This window comes from Petromyzon marinus, chromosome 4 (assembly GCF_048934315.1).
Source record: "Petromyzon marinus isolate PM22_M1 ecotype Great Lakes invasive population chromosome 4, UKy_Petmar_22M1.pri1.0, whole genome shotgun sequence".
NCBI lineage: Eukaryota > Metazoa > Chordata > Hyperoartia > Petromyzontiformes > Petromyzontidae > Petromyzon > Petromyzon marinus.
Window position 1 is genome coordinate 14,119,289 of NC_133670.1, and position 12,541 is coordinate 14,131,829.

Genomic DNA, 12,541 nt, shown 5'->3' on the forward strand with positions numbered 1-12,541 from the left:
TGTATGGCCGATGCCTCGTGAGCAAAATTCGACTCGGATTCTGGCATGCCATTTAGGCAAGGCAAAAAGGACTTTGGGGCCAGGAATATGCCTTATGGAGGCCGACCTGGGCATGGTTCTTTCCCATGCCAAAGCGTGGCTAGAATGTATGGAGCAGCTTTAGCCTCGGTGATACATAGAGCAACTATGTGTATAGCCTGGCATACATGTGGCAGCTACTTGTGTGCGTAGCCTTGGCAAGAGGTACGCGAGACAATTTGTGTATGGCGGTGGTTACGTCATCTTATTGACGAATGTGCTGAGTTTATAGTTTCACGAGGTTGCTAAGCATTGCTGCTCTGCATATGTGCACGAAAAAGCTATACCTGGTATGGAATTCGGTGAATTGGTGTGCCACAGTAAATCACGTGCTCTGTTAGTGCTCTATCTCGTGTGTTTTTTTAATGGAATTTGCCTGCAATGTCTACAGGAATCATCTGGGGTAGTCATAGCAATTGAATGTGATTCCTGCACAAATTGCCCAGTTCTAGTGCACATATGTGATATTATCATTCCTTTAGAATCAATACAGATCACAGACATCTGTATCATTGCTGTTGATGCGTTTATTTGGCTTTTTATAAAAAAAAAAATCCCCAATATCTGTTTATCTTTGCAATCCATTCTATGCAGTATCTTCCCTAGAAGATTGCATTGTAGGCCTAATGTATTCCATTATAGCCATTGATAAAACTAAATAACATATACCATAATGTAAAGAAATGTGATGGTAGTTTATTATTTACATTGTGATGAGGCCTCATTGCTTAAATGCATGTTAATGGTGAAGATAGATATATCTTAAACCTTTAATTTTAAGGTTTTGCCAAAAGCAGTGGTTCCAGTGAAAGAGAGGTCTCTGAACTAATCTCACTTGGCATTGACCTTTCTGTGCACGAGGGTCTTTTTCACACAGGTATTGCTGAAGAGTACAAGGTCCCGTTCCATGACATTGTGCCATGTGACCCCAGTTTTGATGAAATGCGAAAGCTGGTGTGTGTAGATCAACAGCGACCCACAATACCAAATCGCTGGTTTTCTGACCCGGTGAGTAGATCTATACACCATACTAAAAAAAAAACACAAGGCAGATGAGCTAGCCAGAACATTTCTTACTTCATTTTGGTTCCTTGAGTCTTGGACACTCAGTGCAGTGAAGTATGGCTAAACAACCATCATGGCTGCCATGGTGTGGAGCAGGGATGTGCGGTCAGGGGAGGCAGGGGAGGCAGAGCGTCACCTGTCATACTCTAATGAAAATAGCTGTTACTAAAAGTAAAACAAAAAAGAATAATCAAATAAATATTAAGATTTTTCCACTGATCTGTGTTACAAATATCATTTCTGTACGATTCCAATAATTTTTATAGTCAAAATCGCCAAATTTGCGGAGCTCCGCTGCACATAAAGGAAGAGATGAGAGGCAGCGACGAGCTCAGCCTCCCCTCTGATTGCGCAACCCCTCAGTAACTGTATGGAGCGCGGGCAATAAGCGCGTGCCTGTTACTATCTTAGTATGTCACAAATGTAATGTTTGTAGACCCCTTCATTTCATGTCCTCGCCTTCCATTCTCCAGGTAACTTTTTTCACGTATGTGTATAAAGATATTTAGGCTCGCTGGTCTCGTCATAAAACTGCAATGAAAAAGCACCAGGGGAGGCAGCTATCACATCTGCCTCACTGAGGGGGACGGTTCTAACACGCCCCCCCTCAGTGAGGCCACGCCCCCCTCAGTGTGTGAATCTGGCTCTGACACTAGCCAGTGCCTCCCCAGCCATTGACCTCATCGCACGTCACTGGTGTGGAGGGACTTTAATCCGGCATTGTATTGGTAACGTACTGGAAATTATACGTATTTTTATTTAATTAAATGTAAAAGAAACTGTCAAATGAGAACATTATTACATCTTCTTTGGTTCTTTCGGTAAAGTCACGTAGAATGAGAATAAAATAATAAATTGATAAAATAAAATAACACAATAATATTCTCACGACGTTTCGGCCACAACACAAGCGGCCTTCATCAGGTGAAGGGACGAGACTGTCTGTAGGACAGCGCTGGAGTGAAAGAGCCACGTTCAGATCACGGCCTTTAAGCTGTGTGAGAGGAACAAAGCGCCTTGACAAAGGAATTAGCATATAATTTAGCATTGAAATGGCTGAATGATTAGCTTGTGACTGGTCACAGAAATAGCTATGTTAAAAGTTAAAGCATACACATCCGCAGAGGCACCCCTTGTTAAAGGAATTAGCATAGAATTTAGCATTGAAATAAAAGTTAAAGCATACACATCCGCAGAGGCACCCCTTGACAATGGAATTAGCATAGAATTTAGCATTGAAATAGCTGAGTGAATAGCTTGTAACTGCTCACAGAAATAGCTACGTTAAAGTCAGAGCATACACATTCACCGAGGCACTTAGTACAAATCAAACAGGAGAATTTAGCATTGAAATAACTAGGCGAATTTAGCATTGAAATAACTGAGTGATTAGCTAGTGACTGGTCACAGAAATGACTATGTTGAAGTCAAGGCCTACACATCTGAGCTATTCACAGTACTATATAGTGAACCAATAAAAAACTAAAATATAAATTACCTTAATGTTATCAATAAACTCTATATTCTCCAATCAGCTAAGCTACCAACAATAAGTCGTTATATATCACAATGCTATATGGCGAAAAAATGGGTGGATTCTTACCCTCAACTTTAGCACCACGGATAAGATTGTGGAAAATAAATGCTATGGTACTTTATGAAAACATTGTAAATATGAACATAAATACAGGTGCACTTTATTTGCCTCCATTAGCAGTTGTGGTGAACTATAAATTTGCCTATATTGGTTTAGCTACAGCTTCAAATAATAAATGCCTTCTAAAAAAAGTAATAAGCAATAAGTACACTTAACGGGCACAAAATGTCAACAATGAGGTATTATCAGTATTCAATGTAAACAATTTAATAATCCTTGTTATTAATCAAGTGAGATATGGTTTCAGACATGGCTAATCAGTTCTAGTTGCTCATAGCAAGTAAATAAAAAGTGTAATTCTGCGATATTTCAATGGCGTTCCATTTTTTAAGTAAAGCTTACCTATACAAATATAGATGTTAAGTAACCTTATGTGTATTTATACCGTTATTGGATCTGATATTAAAGTCTAGAACAATATTCCATGTAAGTAGATTGCTTAAAAAATACTTTTAAAAAAATTAGGCAACGCAAAAATAACTTCTGCTCATTTATGAAGGCTGTGTAGTTTGAAATCTCTGGATTTGTGTGTGTTCATGTGAATCCCTCATTTGCATTTGTTGTTTTTCCCTCTTTGTGGAGTGTAGATGTTGGCAGCCTTAGCTCGGGTAATGAAAGAGTGCTGGTATCAGAATCCATCCGCCCGTCTCACTGGTCTGCGCATAAAAAAGACCCTGGCTAAGATTGACGGGCAACAGCACAAGATCAAGGCGGATTACTGAGCTTGTAATGCTGAGTATGATTGGAGGGTGTGAAGAGACTTGAGCCTGGAAAATGACTGAAGCAGTTGACTCATTTCTAACAAAACTAAAAGTGTTGCTTCGTGGCAGCAGCAGTCTACAGTATTACATGTGTTGTTCCTCGTGTGTGTTCGATAACACTAATGTTGCTTGCTTCATTGCAGAGTGATAGATGCATGCTAAACAGAAGGACATTGAAGTTTCGACAAGTAAACCATGATCAAGTGCTTATTTTGTTATAGCATTGACTAAATGCGATGTCGCTAAAAATGTCAACTAATCCACGATATTAAAATAAAAAGTTTCCTTTAAAAAGCACCAAATAATAAAATAAAAACATTGCTATTTCTCAATAGCGTTGAGAATGGTATTTCATGCACAGATGTAGACAAGGTTAATCAAATTAAGTATTTTCAAATGTCTAATCAAGAGAAAATATTTGTGAAAATAACAAGACGAAATAAATAAATACTTCTTTTTATGTTTAATAATACATTTTACAATAAAACCACGTTCTTTGCAAGGCCTTTACCATGAAAAAGTGTAACAAAAATTACTCTAATCACAAGTCTGTCTTGGATAAACACGATGAGTGTTGTTGTTCAGGCTTTAGTTCACGATTCAAGGTTTAATCTTCCGACATAAAAAAGGTGCCCGGTGCATGTGGTTTTCAACACTGTGTAAAGATTTAATGTGAAATGCACTTTGACAAATCCATTTCCTAATGTAATGCTGTCGTGTGATTGTTCCATAGTGGGTTTTATTTCTTCTGAAGATGTTGGCTTGTAAATTGTTATCAATGATCTTAAATATTGGATTATTGCAGATCTATTGTAAAAAAAAATGTATAGTTGTATTTTTATAATAGCATCTGTCGACATGAAAAAAATACAAAAAAATCCACTTTGTCAATCATTCTACATTTTATCCACTTCTACAAACGTTCACGTACTTTTTTGAACTATATTTTTTATATTGCACTAAACTGGCCCATATTTGACGTGCCCCTCTCTACCTTCCTCACTTCATGTCACGTACGTCATTGTCGTAAGCACGTAAAACAGTGCAAAAATTTAACGCGACATGGCCAAAGATAGCCATGAAGCAACCACGTAACGTTGTACCATATCCATGTTATATATAATAAAATGCAATAAAATGTTTTACATTTTGTGCGTGTTATATTCTGCATGTTAGTAACATGAAGAATATTCTGTAAATTGTATTAGCTATTTTCACCTTGTGATCATATCGCTTATTTATTTTTAATATTTACTTTTTATTCTGTAATTTTAAATATTTTTTTCATTATTGCTAATATTTTCACAAACTTGTTTGCTTTTAGGATGCTTTCATTCAAAGTAGATGTCAAACAGAAACGGTATACCGCATTAATACAAGTGTCATGTTTTCTGTATCAACCATGCAAAGGTATTATGTAATACATTGGTAATTGTGAACATATTCGAAATGTATTGTATAATTTACACTTTAATATTTTAACTAAATACAAAATTATCACTGCATACAATTTTGTACTCATGATTTGTCAGTTTAATTCAAAGTGTGATATTTTGAGGGCAGTATTAAAGTGTTGACTCCTAAAAATGGTTTTCAGTACCATCTTGTTTCCCTTGATATTTTTTTTTTATAATTGTATTATTATGCTCGTTTACCCACGGAAAGCCTGAGTCTCTGGACTCACACTAGGGGTGGTAATTATAATGTACACTATATTCCAATTGAGAACATACAAAAAATATTGGTAGCTTTTCAAATTTAGTCTGATATTGGCACACATTGACCAACCGATGTGATTGATGTCACAATGGCAACTATGAAGCAGACGGAGCGTATTTTTATGGGCGATACGCCTGCAGTATTAAGCAGGGCGTCCACTGGATTTGAACCATAAACCTCTGCAAGAAGCAATGATTGCGCAACCACTGAGCCATGTCACCGCCCAATGTTTGATATGCGGTGTAACATACGTCCAAAGAAAATATATGACTTAGCTACGAAGCCATACATTGTGAACTTGTGGCATGTTGGTCAAAATATACAATTATGGCCAGTATAGACTTCCCAGCCCCAGAATTGCAGCTATACGTCACAATTGCTTGGGGTAGGCTTAAACTGCCCATGAGGTGTACGAGTTTTAACAGTTTTGCAATAGGAGTGAGGCTTTCATCATCAGCCATGGGTCTATCCACTGTTGGGGTGAAGCCCTCAAACCCACCATGCCGACAGCTTTCTGCATTGTCTCCCGATGCTGCACATTTCCTGTGGAAGCTGACCTCATCACTGACCACAGTCGTTCTTTCAGGAGCATTCGCTCCTTTGGCTGTCAACCTATCACCAGTTTTGTCGATTGTTCATAATCCCCGTTCAGTGATGTTTCCTCCGTTTGACACGGACAACTGCATTGATTTGAGCAGACTGAGAGGGGCAGATTTTTCGGTTTCGTAATCCTTACCTCGCCGTTTTTTCCCGGCCTCCTCCCATCTTTTGTTCGTTTGCTCTTTGGTTTGGTGCTATAAATTAGCCTAGCGTAAGAATGCAAAATGGCTATCAAATAGTACTGTGAATTAGGTTCTTAGACAATCGATTGGGTTTTCTTGTCGAAGATATTGGACATTAACACAATGTTAAAGTTATATATTTTTTATTTCACTGATTTTTGCCTGTTTAGCTTAAAGTGTAACTTGCATTGTACCCACGTGTGATCGATTGCTATGTTGTTGAATTTGCGGAGGACAAAAAACGTCTCGGGCAATCTAGGGCTTGTCCATCAGAATCAGCTCAATTTGCACTACAGTTGCACAAGGTTTACCCTCAATTAGAGTTTATTACAGAGTTAACGGCTGCAATGACAACTACGATAGAAATTATTGCGATCATTCTGAACTTACAGGACACTACAACCATTAATATACAATATATACACGTATATTTGATTAAAATCTTTTTAATTGATTTATTTCCTTACATTCAATATATGTTTTGTTAAATACGGTGTTCCCTCGTGCACAATTACCACTAAGTGTTTGCATAATCTTCTATCGTAACAATATAAGTTACGAAATAATATGATTAAATAAAGTAACTAAATACAAATCAATATTCAGTCAAGATATGCTCTCACCAATGATATGCACAGTGACAGAACAAAATGGCTTGTGAAAATGGTATTGCAGAAATAAAGGCATACATTTAAAAAAATGTATAACCATTGCTGACATGGTCATTGTAATAACCAACATTAAATGTATTTGAGCAAAAAAAGGATTATATGGAATGATGCCTCAATAATTATTCTATTCATAAACGGGGATACAACTGACTGGTGTGTATAGACATTGTTCATGAGGATCACTCGGAGTATAATGGGCAATTCATAGACCAACCAACCATGATAGCAAGCTGGATTGAGGAACACCTCGTCAAATGTCATAATTACAGTACTGTACTCGTTAAAATTGTGCACCCTTCCAAATGTGCACTTCGCCAGTTGTGTAGGTTGTATGCAGTGCAGGGTAAGATGCCAATCACATGTGCAGCATAATGTGATGTAGACCATTTGTTCACATGAGTGTAAGATTGCAGTGGATCACGTGGTAATGATCTAAATTATTTTCACGTCAGCATGGATATCCGAAATTTGAGCAAAGAAATGTGGCACTGATTCGTGATGTTTTGTAGGTTGATGGCATCACGTATCCATTACAATCGCCATGTTGTTGCCTGATAAGTATTACTGCATTAGATTGCACTTCTACAACACTGAATTTCCACATTGCCCCACACTGGAGTTGGCGTTCTCTATATATACGCCATTGAAGTTATGCCATCGAGTTTGTGTTTGTGTAATGGCCCTGAATATGAATGCAATACAGAATCTGAGCTTGCCTATTCTTGGGCAAGATATTATTGCTTGCATGTAAATTTAATGCATTAAACTGGGAAACCAGTCCAGTAAGAGAGCCTTCTTGTGTTATCAAACAAACCGAGCATTATTTTACTTCGTTTTTTTGGCACGGGTAAGACCCAAACGAATTATTTATGACAGTACTTCTATGAAAAGCAAAAGGTGCAGCCCTCCAATGTCTTGCTCACGGCAATTGCTGGCAGACGAGGGTCCACTGGAGAGAGCTCAAGAGTGCCCTACTACAGATGATATTAAAGCCTACTTATATTCCACGCGAACCAGACGTCTTGTGGGAAGTAGGAATATCTACCCTGTATCCCACCTCTCGCGATCTGTTGTGTCCAGTTTGACAGAAGATTAAATAACAAAAACCCCGCGTCTATTGGTTCAACTGCCGCGCCAGGAGACCGAATTTAAGGGGCGACCTCTGGGTTACAAGTCCAGGTGTGTCTCAACTATTAAACCGGGGCAGCATCACTTGCTGCCATTAATATGTTTAACTGCTCTGGATGTTCAATTGTCTACTTTTAGAATACAAGGAGACGTCTGCTTATTTGTTACTTACACTCTCCACCACGACGCTAATGGTTATGTTTTATACGTAGGCTTTCACTCGGGATATTACTATTCTTAATTAGTTTATTTTGGGTCAGATTTTGTCGTGTAGTGACACAAGTGTCAACTATTACCCGCCACCACCCGACATCAAATAAAGTTACCACGTAGGCAAATATAGTATGCCATTCCAGATGTAAAGCTTTCGTGACTGCAAGGATCCATGCTCTTTGGTTCTATTCGGTAAAGTCACGTAGGTAAAAAATAAAACAACAAAAATCACGACGTTTCGGCCACAACACAAGCGGCCTTCATCACCTGATGTTTTATTTTTTACCTACGTGACTTTACCGAATAGAACCAAAGAGTATAGTATGCCAGTTGATTGGATTTTTCAGCAAAGAGGAATATTAAAGAGCATGAAAAATCCGAAATATGTTTTACATTAAAATGTCAACATTTGCTTGCTTTTCAACATTCCAATTAGCTGAAAAATCTAATGAATTTGGCATATTTGCCCACGTGACAACTTGGTTTGATTGACTCTTTCGGATGATGGATGGTTATTCGTACAAAAAAGACCATACCAACACGATCAAACCCAAATAAACTCTGAATTACGCCAAAGATATTGTGTGATGTATTTTTCATTCGGACACATGTTAGAAATTTATCAAATAAACACACCCCGTGGGTGGTTATGCCAACGTCCCATTCAGCAGCAGCAGCAGTGTACCACAGTAGCCACAGCAGCTGCAACAGCAGAAGCAGCGGCCACAACACCAGACACAACATCAGCCACCGCGGCCACAACGAGCGGTATCAGCCACAACAACGAGCGGTAGCGGCCACAACAACGAGCGGTAGCGGCCACAACAACGAGCGGTAGCGGCCACAACAACGAGCGGTTAACGGCCACAACAACGAGCGGTAGCGGCCACAACAACGAGCGCTAACGGCCACAACAACGAGCGGTACCGGCCACAACAACGAGCGGTACCGGCCACAACAACGAGCGGTATCGGCCACAACAACGAGCGGTAGCGGCCACAACAACGAGCGGTAGCGGCCACAACAACGAGCGGTATCGGCCACAACAACAACGAGCGGTAGCGGCCACAACAACAACAGCAGCAGCAGCAGCTGCAGTGTCGCGCCTCTGTCGCTGGGAGGCGGCGGCGCGTCTCTGACTTTGAGAGCCAAAGGGCCGCAGACGCACAGCGAGACACACGCGCGCACACAGCAAAACCACAACATAAAACACAGCAGCAGCAGCAACAGCAGCAGCAGCATCACCACCCCCACCCCGGCTGCAGGCGAAGAGAGAGGGAGGGAGGGGGTCGGCTACAAGAGAGAGAGAGAGACGCCAGAAGAGAGCGGCATCGAGGGAAGCCGGATATGCTGGAGACGTCCCAAACGAATCTCGAGGATCCACGCGAGCTTGTAGTACCATCATCAGCATCATCATCAGCTGTAGCGAGAGAGTGCCGAGCGTGAGCCAGCACGGACTACTGTGACCCCCCCTGCCGCTGCTGCTGCTGCCGCCGCCGGCTGCCGCGGGCTCCACCATGGCGAGCGTCCGAGCCCCGGGGCTCGCGGTGCTGCTGCTGCTGCAGTCGCTGCTGCTGCTGCTGGGCACGCATAGAACAGCAGGTAGAGAGAGAGAGGGCTGTTGTTGTTGTTGTTGATGTTTTGGTTGTGCATGCTGCTTTTGGCTGCTGCAAATACTGCTGCTGCTGCTGCCGCTGTCACTTGTATTGATGTTGTCGGTGGTGGTGGTGGTGCTGCTTGGTTATTGCTGGCGGTTGACGCGTGCATGCGTTGCGGTCCATATTGATGATGATGTTGATGTTGTTGTTGCTGGTGTTTGTCACTGCTGCTGCTGTTGCTGTTGCCGAAGCTGCAGCAGCAGCTGGTGGTTGTGATTGGTGGTGGTTGACACATTGAACCTTTTTTTAGTAGGTGAGGTTGATGATTTTTGTGGGTGGTGATAATTGTGGTGGCTGCAGCCACCTGCCTATGTGGCTGTTGTTGTCACCGCTGGTGGTGGTTGTTGTTGTTGTTGCTAAATCCTTGTTGTGAATGAGGGATGATGACTCGTGTGTGTGTGTGTCCTCTGGTCTCGGTTCTTTCTCGATTCAATGCCGAGGAATGTTCACAGAGGGGAAGATGGCGCTCACTTTATTTGCTCACCTCTTGAATGCAACGTGGTCCAGTGGTGTCCGTGTGTTGTTGTGTACATTGTGTGTTGTTGTTGTGTACGTCCGTGTGGTGTTGTTGTTGTGTACATTGTGTGTGCGTCCGTGTGTACGGTGCGGTGTGAGCACACGCGTGTGGGTCACATGTTTGGGGGCAGCGGTAGTGGTGTCGGTGTTAGCGCGCTCACGATGCAACCAACACCGGTTACGAATGATCAGAACCCGGCTCTGGGCCTCCCCCTCCCCTAGGTCGACTCGGCCTCAAATGAGAAGTAACCTGGTGCAGCGTGTGCGTAGTATAAACATCGCCACTGGGGGAGACAAAGGCGGCCGGGCGTGGTGCTGCTGGCCACCCTCGTGTGCCCACAAGTGCCAGTGGCCTTCATTCGCTAACAGCACTTGCCCCAATAGTTTGTTACGGGGCTACACGGGGAATATTTGTCTTTGTGAGTCGTGTGTGTTGATTTTATAGTCCTGTAGCATTGTGTGTATTGTGTGTCTGCGTGCCGTATATGTTTAACGTGGTGTGTTATTGTATAAGACGCGTTAACAGGGGAGCGGTGGGGCAGTGGTTAGCGCTCTGCCGCTCGTCGCAACCGGCCACCCGAGATCGATTTCCCCCTGCTCGGGGCCCAGCACCGGTGACGATTTTCTGAACCGGTCCCGGTCCTGCACATCGCCGAGATCGACTCGGTCTCAAATTAGAACCTGGCACCCCACTGGGGAGACAAAGGCGGCTGTCGTGCGCCGTTCCGGCCTTCGTCGGTGCTCGTCAACAGCACGTGCCCCCGGATGAGTCTGGTTTTATTTTTATTTATAAGCTGTGTGTTGTGCTGTATGTGTGTGTGGACCATGCACACAGTATATGTGTGGACACGTACACAGTATCTTCTTGGTTCTTTCGGTAAAGTCACGTAGAATGGAAATTAAATAATAATAATAAAATGAAACAATAATTATTTTATTTCCATTCTACGTGACTTTACCGAAAGAACCAAGGAGATGAATCCCTGCAGTCACGAAAGCTTTAAATCGATATGTACACAGTATGTTGTGTGTGTGTGTGTTGAATGTGTTGTTGTATGTGGGGAGCGGTGGCGCAGCGGTTAGCGCGCTGCTCCGTTTCGAACCCGGCAAGGGATTCAACGCCAGTGGTAGCGATTATCCGGACGCGTCCTGGGCCTCCTCCCCAAGGTTAACTCGGTCTTAAATGAGGAAGACAAAGGCGGCCGGGCGTGGTGCTTGCAGACCAAGCCCCACGTGTGCCATGCCGGCCTTCATAGGTGCTCGCTAACAGCACTTGCCCCCTACACAGTCTGTGAAAGGAGCCTTTGTGGCTGTGTGTGGGTTAAAGAATGGTGAATCGACTTGTGGTGCGAGCCGAGCAAGCGTGCTTGTGCACGTTTGATTTTCAGTGACAATGGCACTTGTTCTACATTTACATTTAAATGTAGAATGTAAATATAGAACGTTTGATTTGCATGGACTGCATGTGATCCGCGGTGATGTTCCAGGCGAGAAGACGATTGCTTGTGGTTGCGATCGAAACGTCATCTATTATTTTTTATTTCCGTGACTTGACCGAAACACCCAGGAGTGTGAATTCCTGCAGTCACGAAAGCTTTAGATCAAAATTAACAGATCTAAAACCATAGCAGAATGTAGGAGTGTTCAATTTTTCAATTGTAGTTTTCCATTTTTTGGCAACTCCAAATGGAGCAAATCTGTCATGGGTTTATGGTTAAAATAAATTTAAATTTTGAGTTTTGACTTCAAAAATAATGCTAAAATCCTATCCTACTCACCAGATCACATTCGGCGCATTTAGTCGTGACGATGTAAGCCAACAAAAGATTGGAATCACTTTTTCTCTGCATCAACCTTTGTCTCTGCAGCTCCATGGATATTTGTTGACTCAATAGAGCGTGAATAAAATAGTGTATGCGTGTGCATTGTGGACTGTGTAAAGTTATATGTGGCATGTAGAGTAAAGTACGTGGAGACAGCGTATGTGCAATAGTGTGTAGCGGTTAGCGCTACGCTGCGCTATGAACCTGGCGACCCGGGTTCGATTCACGCTCACGGCCAACACCCAGTGACGATTATCTGAACCGGTACTGGGCCTCCTCTAGGTCGACTCAGCCTCAAATGAGTACCTGGTGCGGTGTGTAGTAAACATTGCCACTAGGGAGACAAAGGCGGTCGGGCGTAGTGCTGGCCACCCACCCCCTCGTGTACCGTTCCGGCCCTCATAGGTGCTCGCTAACAGCACTTGCCCCTACAGTCTGTTAAGGCTGTACGGGTGATCTTTGTCTTTGTC

General features: G+C 42.5%; 2 protein-coding genes across 5 annotated transcripts in view; both read left to right on the top strand.

Moving 5' to 3' along the window:
* ACVR1 (activin A receptor type 1) overlaps positions 1–5,160 on the top strand; it is a 40,238-nt gene extending 35,078 nt beyond the window's left edge. For all 3 annotated transcript variants that reach the window (XM_032946083.2, XM_032946082.2, XM_076057617.1), the window contains exons 9-10: positions 956–1,086; positions 3,388–5,160. In XM_032946083.2, coding sequence (XP_032801974.1) covers positions 956–1,086; positions 3,388–3,522 — 266 coding nt within the window. In that variant the 3' untranslated portion in view covers positions 3,523–5,160. The remainder of the gene's footprint in view (positions 1–955; positions 1,087–3,387) is intronic.
* Positions 5,161–9,166: 4,006 nt separating this feature from the next.
* The window catches only part of LOC116938657 (TGF-beta receptor type-1-like), a 55,095-nt gene continuing 51,720 nt past the window's right edge, over positions 9,167–12,541 (top strand). The window contains exon 1 of one of the 2 annotated variants that reach the window (XM_032946079.2): positions 9,167–9,676. In XM_032946079.2, the coding sequence (XP_032801970.1) occupies positions 9,592–9,676 (85 nt within the window). In that variant the 5' untranslated portion in view covers positions 9,167–9,591. The remainder of the gene's footprint in view (positions 9,677–12,541) is intronic. The other variant, XM_032946078.2, reaches the window with a different exon arrangement.